The 21,262-nt window shown below is 41.5% G+C and overlaps 1 protein-coding gene across 1 annotated transcript; it reads right to left on the reverse strand.

Annotated features, from left to right (window-relative positions):
* Positions 1 to 2,522: 2,522 nt before the first annotated feature.
* LOC120017414 (cGMP-dependent protein kinase 2-like) lies at positions 2,523 to 20,135 on the reverse strand. Its single transcript, XM_038960161.1, has 18 exons — positions 19,666 to 20,135; positions 18,164 to 18,330; positions 17,599 to 17,712; positions 16,682 to 16,787; positions 15,239 to 15,302; positions 15,065 to 15,142; positions 14,779 to 14,873; positions 14,324 to 14,392; positions 12,208 to 12,303; positions 11,870 to 12,026; positions 9,778 to 9,914; positions 8,282 to 8,371; positions 8,020 to 8,161; positions 7,761 to 7,924; positions 7,343 to 7,465; positions 6,644 to 6,706; positions 3,674 to 3,740; positions 2,523 to 3,565 (listed from the first exon to the last, which is right to left on the reverse strand). The coding sequence occupies exons 1-18, from the start codon at positions 20,133 to 20,135 to the stop codon at positions 3,470 to 3,472; spliced, it is 2,298 nt and encodes a 765-aa protein (XP_038816089.1). The 3' UTR covers positions 2,523 to 3,469.
* Between the last annotated feature and the right edge of the window lie 1,127 nt (positions 20,136 to 21,262).

The following is a 21,262-nucleotide window of genomic DNA, read 5'->3' on the forward strand; positions in this document are numbered from 1 at the left end:
AATACCTTCTCTTTCTGAGCCAATCAGAGTCTTGCAGAGAGCCTCAGTTCCCCTCAGGGCCATGCGCCATAGAGCTTGCACCACAGGCCTGTCTCTGGGACCCTCCAAAGCAACACAAAACAACATCAATCACGGGTCACTGTTTTCTATTTGTGGATCCCTGATTTCTCTTACATTTTAGATGTTACAATTTTACACAGATATCTTTTCTCCCAAAGAAAGGTTGACATCTTTATTTTTGACTACCTGTTTAGAGGCATTGTTCTCTTGGCTCTGGACCTCTGATGGCTGTGATTCATGAAGCTGGTCAGATGAGGGTGTCATTGCTTCCCTAAAATCTTTGTAAAGTACAATTTGAGTGGTTTACAAAACAACAGATATTTTTTCAAAGCCACATTTTCAAATAATGCCAATTCAATGACGATATTACAAGTAATTTCCCGCCCCAAAATGACATGAAATGATATTGCTGTAAAAGGTTCTCATTCTGTCATGCATCTGAAATATTTATTGTTTTTTCAATTGATTATGATGTCATTGCCATGGCTATGTGACTACATCCAAGAGCAACAACAACCTTGTAAAATTTAAAGAGTTATCAGGTATTGAAAATGTTTTATTATAAACAGAATAAATATTGGGTTCATTTTGGTAACATCTACAAACCCATATACTGCAATAGAGCTTTGCTCAATAAGTTAAGAGTGCACATTAGTTTAGGAGTTATGTAAAATACAGTAATGGCTGCATTAGTACCAACAACTGTTTAGCATGAATGGAAGGGAAATATATCCTTCCTCACAGATTTCCAGTACATTCAATGCAATGTGACCCTAATTATTGTCTCGGTTAAATATAGGGCCCATCTTTCTGTTTTGTATCTACAGTACAATGCATTTTCATTTACAGATCATTTACAACCATAATGACTTCCTTCAGTTAGTGATACAATTGTACACATGCCATACTGTATTTTGTGAAATTTAACTCAACTAATTCCCTAAACCGGCCCCTTTGGGAATAAAGTGGATTCATGACTTAATGCTCTGTTTTCCCAAACAAGCTGGATCAAACCTATTATATAACAACATAATAATGGCTGTCCTGAGGATTAGTGAGAAAAATTACATTACGTCTTTTGATAAGACCACACCAGGCAGATAAGGCATGATCGAAGGACAAAGCATGTGTAGAAGTCTGATTATACATTTGATCAACATTTAGAGCACAATTTCAAAAATGTTATATAAACATACACTACATGGAAAAAAGTATGTGGACACCCCTTCAAATTAGAGGATTCAGCAAATTCAGTCACACCCGTTGTTGACATGTGTATAAAAATCGAGCACACAGCCATTAAATCTCCATACTCAAACATTGGCAGTAGAATGGTCTTACTGAAAAGCTCAGTAACTTTCAATGTGGCACCATCACTTTTCTAATAAGTCAGTTCGTAAAATTCTGCCCTGCTAGAGCTGCCCCGGGCAACTGTAAGTGCTGTTATTGTGAAGTGGAAACATCTAGGAGCAACAACGGTTCAGCCGTAAAGTGGTAGGCCACACAAGCTCACAGAACGGGACCGTCGAGTGCTGAAGCGCGTAGTGCATAAAAAAACATCTGTCCTCGGTTGCATCACTCACTACCGAGTTCCAAACTTCCTCTGGAAGCAACGTCAACAGAAGAACTGTTCGTCGGGAGCTTCATTAAATGGGTTTCCATGGCCGAGCAGCCGCACACAAGACTAAGATCAGCATGCGCAATGCAAAGCGCCGGCTGGAGTGGTGTAAAGCTCGCCGCCATTGGACTCTGGAGCAGTGGAAACCCGTTCTCTGGAGTGATGAATCACGCTTCACCATCTGGCAGTCCGACGGATGAATCTGGGTTTGGCGGATGCCAGGAGAACACTAGCTGACCTAATGCATAGTCGTCTGGGGCTGTTTTTCATTTTTTGAATTTGAGTTTATTTTATTTTTACAGGGACAGTGCACATTAATCAACGTTTCAGTAAAAGTGACGGTTTTAGCCTGCTGGCTCATTTTCAACCGCAGTCCCAGGGCAGGTTCGGGCTAGGCCCCTTAGTTCCAGTGAAGGGAACATTATAGACGATTCTGTGATTCCAACTTTGTGGCAACAGTTTGGGGAAGGCCCTTTCCGGTTTCAGCAGGACAAAGCCCCTGTGCACAAAGTGAGGTCCATACAGAAATGGTATGTTGAGATCGGTGTGGAAGAACTTGCCTGGCCTGCACAGAGACCTGACCTCAACCTCATCGAACACCTTTGGGATAAACTGGAACACCGCCTGCGAGCCAGGCCTAATCGCCCAAAATCAGTGCCCAGCCTCACGAATGCTCTTGTGGCTGAATGGAAGCAAGTCCCTGCAGTAATGTTCCAACATCTAGTGGAAAGTCTTCCAAGAAGGGTGAAGGCTGTTATAGCAGCAAAGGAGGGACCAACTCCATATTAATGCCAATGATTTTGGAATTAGATATTTCGATGAACAGGTGTCCACATACATTTTGCCATGTAGTGTATCTACATTTTGGAAGGCTGAGAACATCCTCGAAGGTTGTTGTTATTGTTTAGGACACAAATTAGGCACAGCACTCTGTCTGAGGGAAAGAAGGGAAGGGAACACTGCCACTACCTCGCTCGCCAACTAAGGTGCATGAATTGAGGTGCAAACTGAAGTTGAAAGGAGATTCAGCAACTCTTGGTTGGTGAAGTAAATAAAATAGCTTTTTTATTGTCAAACCAACGTGTTTTGCCTTTTGGCCTTCAGGATTTTTACAGAAGTATTGTGTGTGGTATGTATTGAGTGTAATATGGCAAGGACAATTGGTCTGATTTCTGCTACTTATTTAATCACATCATATTTTGTTTAGCTTTTCTCATTGTGATTGGTCCCCGAGTCCATAAGAGGCTTTTTTGAAATGTATAAAACCTAATTTTGGTTCACTTCTGTAAAAACCTTGAAGAAAGCCAAAAGCAAAAATGCATTGGTTTTAATTGTAACAATAAATAAGATTTTCTATTTATTTCCATTGTCCTCCATCAGTTGCTGTCTGAGGGAAATAACCCAATGGACTGAGATTAGGGTTTTTGGCACTCAGTCTTTCAATCACTTGATGAATGTCCTTGTTGTCTCATGAGAGTTTCATGTGGCACTTCACACACTGTTCTTCCGGCCAAAAGCCTAAAACACAATTCTTAAGAGGCAATCTTCTCCGTCTACAGGCCAGAAAGGCAGTAACAGGCAGGCAGTCATGATGTCAAATGTATGACAAGTATGGCAACCACAGGGAAGAGATGGGATTACAGTATTCAGTCATGGCTGCTTCTGTGGAGTTGATTGTTTTTAAGGCAGATAGCACAGTTCACTGCACTAGCCGAACACTAGCGTCAGGTAGTAGAGTTACACCATCTATATGGACACAAAGCTTTAGGGTGTAGAGGCTCCAGGGGCACCTCAGAAGTCCTTGTCCCAGCCTGACAGTTCGTCTGGTGTCTCCTCCAGCTCTGGGGGAAAGATGTCAAAGTGGCTGTGGTCCATCGGCCCCTTCAGCTGGGAAGAGGAACATCAAAGAACACCGGTCAGATACAGTCACATCCAAGCACTTCTTTTGCGGTCATGTAGTCTTTTTTTTGTGGTAAATGTAATATTACACATCACCTCTCTCTTCAGTGGCGATATGAGCTTCTGGCGTCTCAGCCCCTCCCAGTTAAAGCCCTGGAACCACCTGCAGGATGTCACAAAGAGGCAGCTGTTCATTTTCTGTCAGGACTACAGATCCCATCATCCCCCAGTGCCCACACACTACACCAGAACCAATACAATACAGCACAGTCTGTATACTGTAGATATTGCATACATGCACAAGTTACTCCACAAAGACAGCTCTCACCCTACAGGACCCCGTTTCAAGCAGTGGGAAAAAAATACAATTCTTCTACAGGAAGCCACACACACACACACACACACACACACACACACACAGGAGAATGCAATCATAGCAACACCAAAAACAGAATGACGTCCGTCTGCTAATAGGGTCACTAATGTTTTCATACCATTTCTACCACATCATTCGCCTACACAGAACATCTGTCCAAATACCAAACAAAAGTCAAAATGGCACTCGCTATTTTATAATTCGCTCAGTGAGTTGAAAACAAAACCATATTCCTCCTGCGTCAAACATTAGTGCTCTGATGACTTGAGAAGAAGCCAGCCCTGCCAGTCCTATGGTCTATTAAGGCTCTACTCTGCTGAGTAGGGGGACAACTGCACCCCCCATTCTCACAGCTAATTGCTCCCAGGTGAAAGTGCTGTTTGTTATGCAATACTGCCTGTTGTGACATGATACTGAAGAGGAGGGAGGGAAAGGTGCTCATCACACAATTATTTGCACAGTGCAGGGAGAATTTTACACCAATGGAAGTTTTAATACGCTTCTGATATATTTAGTCCAGTGTCTCTAAGTGACCGAATGATCCATTACCAGCTAGCACATAACGTTCTGAGAACCATATGTTTCTTAGAGAGTGTGGTTGTCCTATGGTTATTTGCATACACCACAACGTTCTGGGAATGGTGCAGGACAGTTGCTTGGCTTTGGAACATTCTCAGCAAATTTAAGGAACTTTACAACAACAAAAAAAGTAATTTTCTTGGTACTTCATGAATTTATCAGAACGTTTCTAAAAGTTCAAACATGGTTACATTTAAATTAATATTTGGTAATGTTCTAGGAACGTTCTCCAACTAGTTTGACATTGGGAATGTTCTCAAATAGTTCAGAATATGTTAAGAAACAACATTCTTCCTTGGGAATTTCAGTACTTCAGCATAACATTTCCTACAGGTTTCCTAACAGTTCTATATAAAGTCATGTTCTCAAATTGTCCAAAGAACGTTTCAGTGCATCATACATTTTTGGGGATATCTGGATATTCGAAACACACTTGTTTTTTTGAAACTTTGTTTTTAACCTGAGTACTGCTGCGCGCAGGAGAGGCTGGCGCTCTGGTGCAGGTAAAATGGGAGCGAGCAGACAGCAGCAGATAGAGAGAGACGCTACTCGGCTACAGCCAAGACTAGATAGAAAACAGTGTGGCTGCTACAAGTTATCATCCCATATAATAGTGCCTGTATTGACTGGAGTAGCTTAGCCAGACTGATTGATTGAAGCTACATTTAGCACTTTCTCCCCAACCCCATTCATATAAAACAACAGCCAACCATTTGGTTGCTCGTTGTAGCCTACTCCTTCTCATTTCGCTAACTTTAAATTACATAATTTTATTCCATCTTGCATTGCATTAGTGAACTCTGACTACATTTGCTGTGCTTTGATTGGCCAAGATAAACAACTAGCTACACACGTGAATGCTACCGGATGGCTACCGGTCTTTTTTATGGGGCGCATGTCATAAAAAACTACATTGAAAAGTTTGGTGTTTGATTAAATGAATTATTTGAAATGTCATTATATATCCTTGTATGTAACAATATCACAGGCATATATTAATTTAATTTAGAGAAAGCCTTTACAGTGTTAAAATAGGCCTATACATTTTTGGGCCCAAATTTAAAAACAGTAATTGCGTTCTCAGAACTTTATGAAAACTTTCAATAAAAACCACAAGAAAACAGTAACATTCTAAAGAATGTTCTAAGAATGCTAAAAACATATACATTCCCCTCTCAGCAAAACTCTCTATCCTCACTCTTGTTAAGGGTGTTCAGGTGTGTTGGCTGCGCCCCTAATTGGCCACACCTGATAAAAATGAGTGCTTGTTTCCTTTGAAATCGGGTATGTTTGAATAGACTAAAATGAACAGCTTTGTATGAATAAAAAAAACATAGTATGTTAGCTCCATCCTGGTGGCGTAGTGGACTAATTCCATGGATAGAAAACAGAAGATCATAAGTTTGAATCTCACTGACGCTGTGTCACAATACAAAATAAATGTGTTTGCATTACAAATTAATTTCTCTCTGCTTGGAGTTCAAAACAGCTAAACTGAGATAGCAGTGTTAATGGAACATTTTAAGGGAGTTATTTAAAGAATTTGTTCAAAACATTCACAAAAAGTTGAGAATGTTTTTGAAAGGTTATTTACTACCTTCAAATAACCTTACTTTTTCTGTTCTCAGAAGGTTAATAAAACATAAAATCTCCCAGGAAAACTTTCAGGGAACCATAGTAAAATGTTCTCAGAACCTCCCTGCAACCTAAAACTTTTGTTCCCAGGACAAGCAACATTTTCTTCCGTTCTTTTTTTACCGGTCAGGAAACACATGACTTCGTTCCGAGAACCAATCGGAAACCAAAAACATACGTACCCACCTACAACTTCCAAGGAAACAAATCTGCTAGCTGGGTAGCCTACTGGTTATTGAAGGCACCACTGAGCAAGCTGTTAAACCTGAGCTGGATTCGTATTGCATTGGACCAGAAATCCATCAATGGATTAATCCGTTAAAGAACACCAATTACAAATTGTATATTTCAATTGTGCTTGTATCCTTGTATGGTGCATAATTAGTATCACAATAGCTGATGAGTGTCTAGGATATTGGATCTGTCTAGGTGTAGAGTGGTGTTGATGATGCTTCATTAACAAGAAGTGGACCAACTTGTGTTTCTTAATGTCGATGATGCCGTTCTTCTTATTACCAAGCCTGTCCACAGGGTTAAGCCTAGGAGAAGGAAATGATGCATGGGTCTGTTATTGTTGACAACCATCTGGACAAACAGAATGCTGATAATGTGATTGCAACTAATACCCTATACACATGAAAGCAGATTGATATTGTGCAGTCTGTTTGATTCAGAGCTGGTCTGGTTTGACATGTGATTTCCTGATGACATCAATGCAGATCACTCACGGACCAATTACTCGCAATGGTTTTTGTCTGGTCAATTACTACAGGCCCAATTGCTGTGTGACTGAGCTGGCCAAAGGGTTTGAAACATGGTGCTCACTAGCATTATCCAGTAGCCTATCGGTACAATATAAACATGTTATTTTGTCATCTGAAATGGTGACGCAAATAAGGGTTGCACTACATAGTATTGTTTTTGTGTTGGCTTTACCTCAAACAAAGTAGACAGACAGATACACTGCTTAGTTCATTCAACTACAGCCTCTTATCATCAGAGGCACAAACCCCTACTGGGTTAATAGGCATAGCCTAAAATCTCAAATTTCCCATCTCTCCAAAAAGTGTGTGTTTGTATGTGTGTGATTAATAAAAATGACTAATAGTAAGCTGTCCCTGACAACACTTCTATTGGCAAGCAAAGCAGCAGTTTGTGATGCTACAACCACATACTTGCAGAGTCTCCTGATAAGGTCATCGGGGCGCTTGCTGATCCTCTTGGGGAAGTCAACCTTTTCAATCCCATGGAGGACCATGGTGTAGATCTTAATGGGGTCGGTTCCGGAAAAGGGTGGACTAAAAGAGGTACAAAACAGAAACTTAGGGTTCCTGTTAATGGTGACTATAGAAAAAAAATCATGGTTTCATGGACATGCTGGAAACACTTAGTCAGCCCAATGCAGCCCAAAAAGCTACCTCAAATAGTCTCTCATACACTCAACCTCTCCATGTCAAGCTGGTTACCATGGTTGCGGAATGGGGCCCTAATGCCTAATGGTTCCTCTCAAAGTGAAGTGTTCGTAGAGACAAATTGAAGAGCAGCACCATTTTTACTAGTACTGTGAGCCACATGTCAGACTGTCATAGTGACCTGCCAGTCAGTAGCTCAAAGATGAGGATCCCCAGAGACCAACAGTCAGCTCCAAAGTCATGGCCCTTGTTCATGATGACCTCTGGAGCCACATACTCTGGGGTCCCACAGAACGTCCATGTCTTCTTCCCCAGGCCTATCCTCTTAGCAAAACCAAAGTCTGCCTAAGGAAACAGACAGATACTGTAACATGAACATACTGTATATGACTATGTACAAACAACTGAAAATGAGCAGTGATCAAATTAAGGTCTATTACCATTTTGACATAGCCTTCTGCATCCAGTAGTAGGTTCTCAGGTTTCAGGTCTCTGTAGATGATTCCTCTGGCGTGGAGGTAGTCAAAGGCTTCCAGGACACAGGCAATGCAGAAGCGGGCTGTCTGCTCCTCAAAGGAACTCCTGCATCACAGTCAAGACCAACATTCAGACACATACTAGGACTTAATACTGATGATTGATTGGCATTATTGATTCCAGGGTTTTGGGTGTTTTCGCAGATGTAAAACAACCTACACTCACATGTCCCGTAGTACACTCCACAGCTCCCCACCCAGGCAGACCTCCAGTAGCATGTACACATATTTGTCATCTCGGAATGTCCGAAACAACCTAGAACACAAAGTGACATTTAAGAGGACTTAGTGCACAAGGACCATCTGAACAAAACTAACGTTACTGTTCTGGAGTTCTTAAAGACATGAGGTCTTCTGCTCTGCAGTATATTTCTTTAGATGATGTACTTTCAAGCAGTTAACCTGCCATTTGTTTCGCATTGGATCTGTTTGTCAATTGAGGCCCAAAGAACAACTCTAGGAATGCAGATGGAGAGAAAGGACCATTTTGAGAGAGGGAAAAGAGAGACGTGTGAGGATGGAACGGAACTTTCCTTTTTTGGGTGGCAGTTGGAAGCTGTGTTTGCCCAGGACTTTTGTCCTTGAATGTCAGAGGGCAAATAAATCAAACCTCAGTCTACACTCAGCGTTGAGACACCAGACAAACTGACATTGTTTAAAGGGACTCCTTAGCAACTCCTCCCGGACCATAGAACATCTCTCTCTCTTAAGAGGAAAAAGTTCAAACTTTTCTTTCATGAACCACTTCTTGTCTCAAGGTCAACACCCTTCACTTCCACAGTCCCCTATCAATCTGAGAGCTGACCTAAGATACAAAGGCTTGTCTGTATAGGCTATTCAGTGAAATGAGACCTTTCACTTTCAAGTCATGGGAGTCATGGCAATGGAACCATATCACTTGGGAAAAAATAAACGTCCCTTTGTCGAAAACTGTAGAAGATCATGAGCATATTTGTAAAAAATCGTACAAATCTTAAAAATAATCAAAAGTATGTAGGGAAGACTACTGCCTCATTTATATTAAAAACATTTGACTTTCTGTTTGAAACCACACTCTAAACATGCATTATTCATATACTAGATGAATACAATACACGCTTTATTAATTTCCATTGTGACTAAAAACAAACACTCTCTTCTCTGTTTCATATGACAATGAATTTGTCCTTCACTCAACTGTTCATTTATGCATTCAGCGGACACACGAGGTCCTACTTTGCATAAACCGACCTACTGCGATTGCATGATATTGTATAATCATATGTCGCTTTCCTCAAACAGTAGAAGAGCATCTTTCAAAAAGCAATTGGTGATAGAAAATAGAGTACAAAACCTATGAGATGTTTTACATGGGAGGCCTTGTAAACATCAATATGGGTTGTCTACCTCTTGCTCTTGGGGTGAACGTGATTGTCACAAGGTCCATTTCACTGTTTCATTCCAGGTGACAGCAGTCTGGATGAATGGGTATATTGGAGATCCTTGACACTGCTACAAACAGGTACCATGTAAAGTACTCTAGGAAAACCATGTCAAAGCTTGAAGAAAAGCATGAATAAAACGCTTTGAATGTTTACAATGCTTTGGGGACTCTGTAATGGGCATTGTTGTCTGAGGATAAACCTTGAGGATCAGAGAGCAGCATGAGCACATGACGCTGACCTGACTATGAAGTGTGAGTTGGTCTGCTGAAGGATGTTCTTCTCAGAGTAGATGTGCTCCTGTTGTCTTGTGTCCACAATGTGCTTCTTTTTAATACACTTCAGAGCAAATGTGGTGTCTTCATCTCTCAGTTTCACCTGCAATAAAACAATTACTCATATTGTTTACATATACACTGAGTATACCAAACAATAAGAAAACCTTCCTAATACTGTGTTGCACCTCCCCCTTTTGCCCTCAGAACATCCTCAATTCGTTGGGGCAAGGCCTCTATAAGGTGTCGAAAGCGTTCCACAGGGATGCTGGCAGATGTTGGCTCCAATGCTGTTGTGTCAAGTTGACTGGATGTCCTTTGGGTGGTGGACCATTCTTTATACAGACGGGAAACAGTTGAGTGTGAAAAAGCCAGCAGCGTTGCAGTTCTTGACACAAACCGGTAAGCCTGGCACCTACTACCATACCCCGTTTTTAAAAAAACATAAATATTTCACCTTTATTTAACCAGGAAGGCCAGTTCAGAACATGTTCTCATTTACAACTGCGACCTGGCCAAGATAGCGCAAAGCAGTGCGACACAAACAACACAGAGTTACACATGGGATAAACAAACGTACAGTCAATAACACAATAGAAAAATCTATATACAGTTTGTGCAAATGTAGTAAGATTAGGGAGGTAAGGCAATAAATAGGCTATAGTGGAAAAATAATTACAAGTTAGCAATTAAACACTGGAGTGATAGATGTGCAGAAGATGCATGTGCTAGAAGAGATACTGGGGTGCAAAGGAGCAAAAAAACAAAAAAACAATATGGGGATGAGGTAGTTGGGTGGGCTATTTACAGATGGGCTATGTACAGGTGCAATGATCGGTAAGCTGCTCTGACAGCTGATGCTTAAAGTTAGTGAGGGAGATATAAATCTCCAGCTTCAGTGATTTTTGTAATTTGTTCCAGTCACTGGCAGCAGAGAACTGGAAGGAAAGGCGGCCAAAGGAAGAGTTGGCTTTGGGGTGGCCAATGAAATATACCTGCTGGAGCGCATGCTACGGGTGGGTGCTGCTATGGTGACCAGTGAGCTGAGATAAGGTGGGGCTTTACCTAGAAAAGACTTATAGATGACCTGGAGCCAGTGGGTTTGGCGACGAATATGTAGCGAGGGCCAGCCAATGAGAGCATACAGGTCGCAGTGGTGGGTAGTATATGGGGCTTTGGTGACAAAACAGATGGCACTGTGATAGACTACATCCAACTTGCTGAGTTGAGTGTTGGAGGCTATTTTGTAAATTACATCGCAGAAGTCAAGGATCGGTAAGATAGTCAGTTTTACGAGGGTATGTTTGGCAGCATGAGTGAAGGATGCTTTGTTGCGAAATAAGGAAACCGATTCTAGATTTGATTTTGGATTGGAGATGCTTAATGTGAGTCTGGAAGGAGAGTTTACAGTCTAACCAGACACAGGTATTTGTAGTTGTCCACATATTCTAAGTCAGAACCGTCCAGAGTAGTGATGCTAGACGGGCGGGCGGGTGCGGGCAGCGATCAGTTGAAGAGCATGCATTTAGTTTTGCTTGCATTTAAGAGCAGTTGGAGGCCACGGAAGGAGTGTTGTATGGCATTGAAGCTTGTCTAGAGCTTTGTTAACACAGTGTCCAAAGAAGGGCCAGAAGTATACAGAATGGTGTCGTCTGCGTAGAGGTGGATCAGAGAATCACCAGCAGCAAGAGCAACATCATTGATGTATACAGAGAAAAGAGTCGGCCTGAGAATTGAACCCTGTTCAAAGACACTTATATCTTTGTCTTGCCCATTCACCCTCAGAATGGCACCCGTACAAAATTCATGTCTCAATTGTCTCAAGGCTTTAAAATCCTTCTTTAACCGGTCACCTCCACTTTATCTACACTGATTGAAGTGGATTTAACAAGTGACATCAATAAGGGATCATTGCTTTCATTGAAAAAGCAGGTGTTCTTAATGTTTTGTACACTCAGAATATGTTAAATTGTTTTTATAGCAACTGTAGGCCTATGCCCTATGCTGTTGTTTTGGACATTGCTTCGGGTGGTGTGACCCAAACATCAGGCCACTCACCAGCTCTACTCGGCCGAAGCCGCCCATGCCCAGTGTTGCTATGACCTCCAAGTCCTGGAAGGGGTCATGGGTAGGGATGACGGCGATCCTCTCCCTGAGCCGACACACCTCCTGGGCCTCTGGGGACGAGTCGATAAGGGGGGAAAGGGGTCTGCGGAAGGAAGGGGAGAAGGGAGGGGGCATCATTTGGGTTTAATGGTGCACTCCTAAATATCTGTTTCTGCAGACAGTGAGGCCCTAAAGTTTCTGGGGTAGGTGGGTATTTGTAAATGTAGCTGCCATTTGTTATTTGAACTATGTGTGGTAACAGTAATTTTGTGGCCTCCACTACTCACAGTGCATTTCTTCTCTCGTCGCATCGGGAGAGCTCTTCAACGTATTCCTTCAGGTATGCCTGCAGTTCCTCATAAGTGCCCACCATCTGGTTGAAGTTGCTGGAGAGGTAGCACCGTTTTGTTTTTCAAATCGCTTTGGTGCAATTTTCACAAATAACGTCGTACTTTTTCACAACTCCTAGTACAAAACTCGAAACAGATCATCAAAAAAGCAGTTGTGTCAAAACTCGAAACACATTATAAATTGACTGAGTACAACACACAAAATCATACAGTCACTTTCTCACCAAACTTAATCAGTGTTTCATCTAGAAATACATGTTTCGCATTGCAACACATGTTCATATAAAGTACTTGCCTCGCACAATTTAATTCTCATATCACTTTTGCTTCGACTGTCTTCTCATTTCTCAAAATAGCTTTTACTATTACTTAGTCCAACTGCTCTTAATTGATAATCACTTAACCGTTGGGTAAACCTATAGATTTTAAACTGGTTTGTCTACTATATACAGATTTTAAGAACTACAGAACAAAAATGTATGTTTGTAAAGTATAAACATATAAATTATGATATATACTGTAATGTACAATTATGATCATGACTAATATGATTTGACTCTAAACTAATTTTAAACAAAATCTGATATTGACAAGAACAGAGATGTACTGTATGTAACAAATACATCCCCTATACAGTATACATTAAGTTGCTGGGGTCTTCTGCTGAGGGGTTTTTACACTGATTTAGTCAAATTGCATTGGCCAACAGAGTACTGTAATACATGCCATTTACACAGCAGACGCTTTTATTCAAAGTGACAGGAGTAAGTCCCTACATTTTTGTATTTAACCTTAGTATGAATTTAACCCACAACCCTGGTCTTGCTAGTGCCATGCTCTAACCAACTGAGCCACACAAGACCCCTACAATACAATTCTGTAAAATGCAATACATGATTATCATAGATAATGACTACTTGTACCGTTCAAGTGCCTGGACTACGTGGGGGAAACATCTCCATTTGTGCAGCCATATCTGAAGATGGTGTGGTAGGGCGTAGGCCTCTACTTGGGTCTTACAATTCTGCACACCTCATTGAGTTCCTCAATGAGATTGAGCAGGCCTGTCAAGGTGAAGGGGTCATGTATGTCATTGTGTGGGATAATGTCAGGTTCCACCATGCAGAGGTGGTTCAGGCATGGTTTTGGGCCCATCCTTGACTCCTGACCCTTTACCTGCTCCCGTTTTCTCCTTTCCTCAACCCTATCGAGGAATTATGATCATCATGGAGGTGGAAGCTGTATGATTGTCAGCCACATGAGCCTGCCACCCTCCTTCAGGCCATGGATGAGGCATGCGATGACATCAACCCTGATCAATGTCAGACTTGGATTCGCCATGCCAAAAGGTTTTTCCCCAGGTGCATGAACAATGAGGACATACACTGCAATGTGGATGAGAGCCGAATGGCCAAATGCTCAAGACAGGCTTGATGCAAACCAGTGCCTGCTAAACATTATGTTTCTTTCATTTTATTACATTGTTAAAGGTGTCCTCAATTATCAAACCTTTGATCACACATGGGATAGAAATTATGGAAATGTGATATTCAGTCAATTTGAATGGGGTAGTGCAAGTGTATTGCCTAATGTGAAAACAGTGTAATGTACTACAATTTACAGTACTATAGCATATTACTTTCAGCACTTCAAAGGGCAATTTTGAAACATGTATCTTGCATTTTTTCCCTATTGGATATAATGGTTGTTAAAACAGCTAAATTGAGACGATATCATTATGTTGTTTTGATGATTAAACCAATGTACTCATTATATTTCACAGTAAACTGATATTTTGGATCAGTGGTTATGTGGTGAAAGATGTCTCCAAACAAAATGAATGCACAGTGAAAGGTTTTGAAAGACTGGCTGCCTTGCAAGTGTTACCAGTTTGGAGTTTTGTACTAAGTTTTGAAAATTCAACACGTTCTTGTGAAAATTGTACCAAAGCGATACAAATGTTTTCAACACATGACTGTTGTTTCATGTTAGTATTTGTGTATGAATGTTTATGTGTGTGTGTATGCGTCTGTGTGTGTGCAAAGAAGCTACTCACTCTCTGTCCACCACCAAGCACTGTGTGTCATTCTCAGTGGAGATTATGTTTGCTGAACGCACATCCTCACTGGAAAGAGACAGACACATTTAAATCAGCAGAACTACACAGAACTGAAACCAATTGAAATTCACCACAGAATCATACAATAGCTGTTTGATAATGCATGTCTTTGTCACCAGACTAACATTCCATGACCCACTACTCTACAATATTGTGAAAGGATTTGATTGAAACTGCGGTGGTAAAATGTGTGGGTTGTCAGTCAGGGGGCTCGCCTTAAGAATTGATTGATATACTGCAGGACAAATACATTTTAACATGGGAGAAAGAGGGAACCCGAAGTACTATGTTACAAGTGTGTTTGAACTTGGTGCTCAAGACAAACCAGGCCAGAGCGATTTTGCCCATTGAACATTTTGAGATGGTTAAAGAGATCAGTAAATAGATCTTACCTTATGAGCGCTTTTTCTCCAAAGTAGTCGCCCACACCCAGAGTCTTTATCTCCTGAGGCTCAGTACAGCCCTCTGTGGTCTGGGTGACACACACCTGGGCAGAAAACACAGCATGTTAAGTGCTATCTCTTTTTCCCTCGATCCAAAATGGCTGACTTGTCTGCAATAAGATTGCATGATCTATCATGGTTTGATAAGAGCTTTAACTGCTCTGTAATGCCAGAGAGGAATGTGACTCTTTTCAGCAACAAAGATGAACAATGACATTTGGGTCCTTTCTCTTACCTCTCCTTTAGCTATAATGAAGAAAGTGTTCCCTTCCTCGCCCTCCCGAATGATATACTCTCCTTTATCAAAATAGTCCTAGGAATGAGACAGAATATTAACTTTTTACATCAACAAATCTTCCCAAATCACCAGTTATGAAAAAGTCTGGTTAGAAAAACAGTAAAGGCTCACAATTTCCAGACAGTCAACGATTTTGGCAAGCTTCTCTTCTGGCAGGTCTCTCAGCAGAGATACACTGTACAAGATAAGTACACAGAGAGTTATTGGGAAAAACATGCGGCTAATAATGTGGATTTAGCATTGTGACATAGCGCCAACAACTTCAAAGATAACCTTGTTAATAGGATAAAGTCAGGTCCAAAATTATTGGCACCCTTGATAAAGATGAGCAAAAAAATACTGTATAAAATAAATATTACAAATAGTGAGCTATATCGTATACACCCCAAAATTGGGAAATTATATTATTTTATCCTAATACAATTGCTCAGAGAAAGAGATTTTTTCTCAAAAAGATAGGGGTCAAAATAATTGGCACTCCTGTTTTCAATACTTTACGACACAAAACCCACTACTGGTGTGCATGGCCAACGAGCTATATTTTCATGTCATCCAACAAATGTAAACACATGGAGTTTGCTAAACCTCATTGGCACTTGGATTGGAACCATTGCTATGGTCAGATTGTATGAAAGTATAGCTCTTTGGCCATGCACACCAGAGGTGGGTTTCGCTTCGAAAGAGGAAAGCATATGAGGAAATAACTCTGTACCTACTGTAAAATATGGTGGTGGATCTTTGATGTTATGGGGCTATTTTGCTTCCACTGGTCCTGGGGCCCTTGTTTAGGTTAACGGTATCATGAACATTACCCAGTACGAGGACATTTTAGCCAAAAACCTAGTTGCCTCTGCCAGGAGGCTGACACTTGGCAGCAAGTGGATCTTCCAGAACGACAATAACCCCAAGCACACATCAAAATGTGGGCGGCAGGTAACCTAGTGGTTAGCGTGTTGGGCCAGTAACCGAAAGGTTGCTAGATCAAATCCCTGAGCTGACAAGGTAAAAAGAATCTGTCGTTCTGCCCCTGAACAAGGCGGTTAACCCACTGTTCCTAGGCCGTCATTGTAAATAAGAATTTGTTCTTAACTGACTTGCCGAGTTAAATAAAGGTAAAATAAAAATCAATGGCCATCTCGGTCTTTGGACTGTGGTTTGAATTGAAGAGGGCAGACAAAGGATATCAAGGATCTGGAAATATTCTGTATGGAGGGATGGTCGAAGATCCCTCCCAGTGTCTTCTCCAATCTCATAGAACATTTTAGAAAAAGGTGCCAATATGATGAGATGAGATATTGAACTTGTTTAACAAAATCTCTTTCTCTGAGAAATTGTATAAGGATAAAATAATATAATTTTCCAATTTCTTTGAGGATACAATATAGGTTACTATTTGCATTATTTATTTTATACAGTCTTTTTTTGCTCATCTTTATCAAGGGTGCAAAAAATGTTGGACCCGACTGTATATGCGTTCGCAAATCAAACTGTCCTTCAATCTTCCATTTACATCAATGCCCGTTTCAGGCTTGAGGACCAAGCTCCTACATGTACCTGCGTAGGAAGCTGAAGTACTCTTCTTGCGTAGCCTGTGTAGATTTCATCATAATACTCTGGAAGGTCTGGCGGTCCAGAGCCCAGATATGAGCCTGGGATACAGCTGGGCATGGGAAATTACAAGTCCAATCAACACACCATATAAGATCAGACATTCACAGGGCCGGATACTCTTATAATGTTATAGGAGTTGGCCAAACATTCCATGAACATTTACTCATTTTAATATCTGAAAGAGGTATAGTGACTAAACTGCTTGGAGTAACCCTGGATTGTAAACGTATATATCTCTCATGGCTCAAAGTAGAGGAGAGATTGACATCATCAATACTTGTTTTTGTAAGAAGTGTTGACAAGCTGAACACACCGAGCTATCTGTTTAAACTACTAGCACACAGCTCAGACACCCATGCGCACCCCACAAGACATGCCACCAAAGGTCTCTTCACAATCCTCAAGTCCAGAACAGACTATGGGAGGTGCACAGTACTACACACACGTACACATGGATGTTGTATTGTAAATATGTGATAGTGAAGTAGAAGCCTGAGGGAACACACTCATGTATTGGGTAAAGTGTAATGAAACGTAACGTCATGTAATATTTTAAATTGTATAACTGCCTTAACGTTGCTGGACCCCAGGAAGAGTAGCTGCTGCCTTGGCAACAGCTAATGGGGATCCTTAATAAACACACAAATACAAATACTATTCTATGCAAGATTAGAGGAAGCAGCTGTTGAGTAGGAAACTGTGTGAGATATGGTTTGCATATTCTAATGAGGATACATACATGGATACTTTTGTATGTCATATGCATGGTTTGTTGCATGATTGCACTTGAGTATGAACACTTAGTTTACGATGTGTGTGGAGAAGTACTGTATCTCAAAGGGGACTAAAATAAAACCCACCTTTCACTGTTGCAGTTCTCTTACAGTTGTACAATATAGCCAACTCTCCAAAGGCGGTCCTGGGACGCATCTCTCCGAGCAATTTGCCGTTCTGCATGACCTCTAGCAGGCCATCTGAAGACAAAAAACTTAGCATGAGTATAGACAAACAGCTAAATACGGTATGTGCTGTGTACGTGCTACAACCCACAGACAACCCCATTGTGGAGAAGTTACTAAAGCTGTAATCTCCTATGGGAAGATTCTGCATGTAGACCGAAGATTCTGCCGGGACTGAATGGGATGCATGAGATAATGAGCAGCATTAGTTCTGGTTTGCCGGTTTTCGTCATGTTATTTGGACAAGATTGGGCGAAGGAGGTTCTTAAACTGCTTTGCCTCAAAAACTTTGCATAGATCGGGAAGGTGTTTTTTGGGGGGCTGAGAGTTTGTGGGTGGAGTGGAGACTTTTTTGCCGGAACTTTCAATTTCAAACGCATATGGACACAGAAGTCAATCACGCAGCAGACCAAATTACACAAGATTTTACTTCTGGGTTAACTGAGATTAATAAAGTTGATATGACCTGCCAGCACATAGAGGTAGTTCCCTGGTTCTCCCTCCTGGATGACCAGTTGGCCCTCAGTGTAGATCCTCTCATACATGCAGTCCACCATCTCCCTCATGTGCTGCGGATCCAACTTCTTCAGGAAGTCATTGTTCATGATGGCATCATAGATCAGCTTCTTGGTGCTGGGAGCAGGAGGAGCACAGATAAGAGGCACAGAGAAACACCTCCAAGTAGACACTCTCTTCTTTTAGAGGTCAAAGGTTCACTTCACCTACAAATCAATATTCATCCAACGTTTAAGTTGTACGCCAAATATCAGATATCAAATATCAGAATTTTATTTTGAATAATGTAGTTTTATTGCCTCTGGCTAACTGTTCTGAACTAAATGATTCAATATATTACACACGTACATTAACAATACATGCAGTGTCCTGGATAGCATCCTCAAAAGCAGATTTCACATTATTTCACCTTAAACAGCCCCCTAAACCGAACATACAGTAGAGGCCGCTAACTGGTGGTTGAGTTTGCACCACCATGAGTAAGAGCTTAAGTTAATCACAAGAGACTTTCAATCAGGCCATTACTACTGTATTTTTACTACCGCATTCATGTTTGATTTTCATAGATGGACAAAGCACTATATTTTCCCTAGTCTCTAAACCAGTCACATAGAAGGAGACAAACGGATGATGTAGTACCATTAGGCGTGTCAGTTTCCCCCTGCATCCCTCTTAACTATAAGGCCTCTAATTATTACATCAGACAGCCGAGGGCCAGTCCATTAACCTAAAATGGACCTGGTGAATGGACTAAAGCAGGAGAGTAGGGGGCAGGCAACCGAGGTCTGCTTAATTAAAGCCATAATGATCCAGCCCATGCATATTGCATATAGATGCTCAGGCCTTTGTTTCCCCGTGTGCCTTCCTATTCTCCCCAATGCTAATACAGGCTTTCAAATCTCCTTGGAGTGGCAGACACTACAAAGGCTTGGACAGAGCTCCATACCGTCTTATCCTTTCAAGAGGAGGATTGGGCCGGGATTCAATCCGATTCAATCCGATTTGGACAATGTGCCATTTAAAGGTCATTTACGATTAAGCCGGCAGTGTTTACCCTGAATGTGTTCTCCGCAAACGCGGGGACATTGCTTTTAAAACGTGCATTGCGGACAAAGCGTGATCGGATTGAAAACTGTGCATGCACAGTAGCCTACACCAGACTCCGCTGAGCACAAATAATGATTCAAGGTAGGCTTTATTATCACAGATCCAGCTGATTGCTTTTAAACTTTGGCGAACATTTCTGCTTGCATGTCATGACATGTGTCCAATTATCACATATGTTACAATGCAACTGGGTTTATATGTGTAAAGAACAGGCCTTTGTGAGAAAACAAGAGAATAGGAACAAGTAGTCTGGGCTGTCCACCACTACATGGAACTGTTTTGGAGTTATTAACCCTCCAATAACCTCAACAACATTGTGTGGTTCTGTTGATCTCTGACACCCACCTGGAGTCCTTGCGAACACGTGCCCTCTCTATGGACACATGGTGGGCTCTGAAACCCCCACAGAAGTGCCCTGAGGTGGGCTCGGCCGACACGCCCTCCTTGGCCTTGAGCCTACGATGGACCTCCACAGCCACCCTGTGGAAGCGGGTGGGACCCTGGTTGATGACACTGAGCAGGCGGTGGCAGTTGGGAGTCAGAGGGGAGCGGCCTAGGCTGTTGTAGCCGATGGCATCCTGAAGCTTTTCTATCTGGGAGACTTTAGCCTCCAGCTCTCTCTGCAGGCTCTGTAGCTGCAGCTCCTGGGATTTTAACTCCTGGTCCCTCTGGGCCAGCTCTTCTTCCAGGTGGGCTATCCTGAGCCTCAAGGGCTCCGTGTCACACACCTTGAGGCTGGAGGCCAGGAAGCTGTCCTCTGGCCGGGGGGCTTTGATTGAACCGTTGCCCATGGCCAGCTGTTGGCTGGCCACCATAGGAAAGCTCTTGGTCACCCTCGTCTAGTCACTGATATGTCTCCGTCCGGTGGCCGGTGAAAAGTATTTTCTCCCTGAGGAGGAATTTATTTATGTTATACTTTCTGCTATAATGCCTTTAGGAATACAAATAGATGTGATGTGCAACAGAGAATCTTGAATCCACAGGAGACACATCCCTACGATCATATTTCAACAACTAACTATCTCTAAAGAAGATAATAGCATAAATGGAATTCGGTTTAACCTCCAAGGAATGAAACTTGGAAAAAATTGTGTACATGACTGTGAAAATAAGGAAGCCTAGATTTCTGCCTTCATTGCACAGAACGGATACATTATCCTATAACATACATGTGCCATAACTGAGACACAATGTATCAATATATCTTGAGAATGATATTCTAGAATTCTAGACAGAGAATGTTATTCTATTTCTATGATATTGAAACACTGACATGCATTTGCTGCAGCAACACAACAATAATACTGAATAAAAATGCCACGTGTCAATTGTTTTAGTCATTTAGGAAATGCTCTTATGCTCCCGAGCGATTTACAGTTAGTGCATTCATCTGAAGATAGCTAGGTGAGACAACCTCATCACAGTCATATATGTAAGTAATTCATTAGATAAGTTCACGTCACACAGTCACATCATGTTTCCTATTATAGCCTAAATGTAATTGCACCACAATTTCCCAAAACAATACCATATCTATCGAATTTTAGAGAGCAAGCTGCAATTTTACTTACAATATCGTGGAATACGTACCCGACTTCTCGAAATGTAATACCGTAGGCTTTTTCATAAAAGCTATGAACGAGCCTCTCCAGGTATTCAAACACCTGTATAAACGAAGGTCATCTCCTTTGAATGGACTGGAATCTGTGACATCCTCCTCAAAAGCTTTTTCTCGTAATGTTGAGTACTGATGTGGTAATAATAGTACTTCTACTCAGTCCAATGACGGCAAAAAAGCGAACATCTGTTTTGAATTTGGCTACTCCTGGTGGCTACCCCTGGTGGTTGCATGGTGTTTATCAACGTAGAAACAGTTATTAAATACTGGCCATATTCGCACTTTGCATTGATACTGTAAGTTTAAATATAGGCGAATGTCTTG

The sequence above is a fragment of the Salvelinus namaycush genome, chromosome 22 (genome assembly GCF_016432855.1).
Source record: "Salvelinus namaycush isolate Seneca chromosome 22, SaNama_1.0, whole genome shotgun sequence".
NCBI lineage: Eukaryota > Metazoa > Chordata > Actinopteri > Salmoniformes > Salmonidae > Salvelinus > Salvelinus namaycush.

Excerpts from the sequence above, each read along its gene's own strand:
- LOC120017414 (XM_038960161.1), bottom strand. The coding sequence starts at position 20,135 with ATGGTGGCCAGCCAACAGCTGGCCATGGGCAACGGTTCAATCAAAGCC. Across the intron at positions 14,393-14,778 it reads GGAGAAAAAGCGCTCATAAG|TGAGGATGTGCGTTCAGCAA; the intron begins GTAAGATCTATT and ends GTCTCTTTCCAG. Across the intron at positions 7,925-8,019 it reads CAGAAGGCTATGTCAAAATG|GCAGACTTTGGTTTTGCTAA; the intron begins GTAATAGACCTT and ends CTGTTTCCTTAG.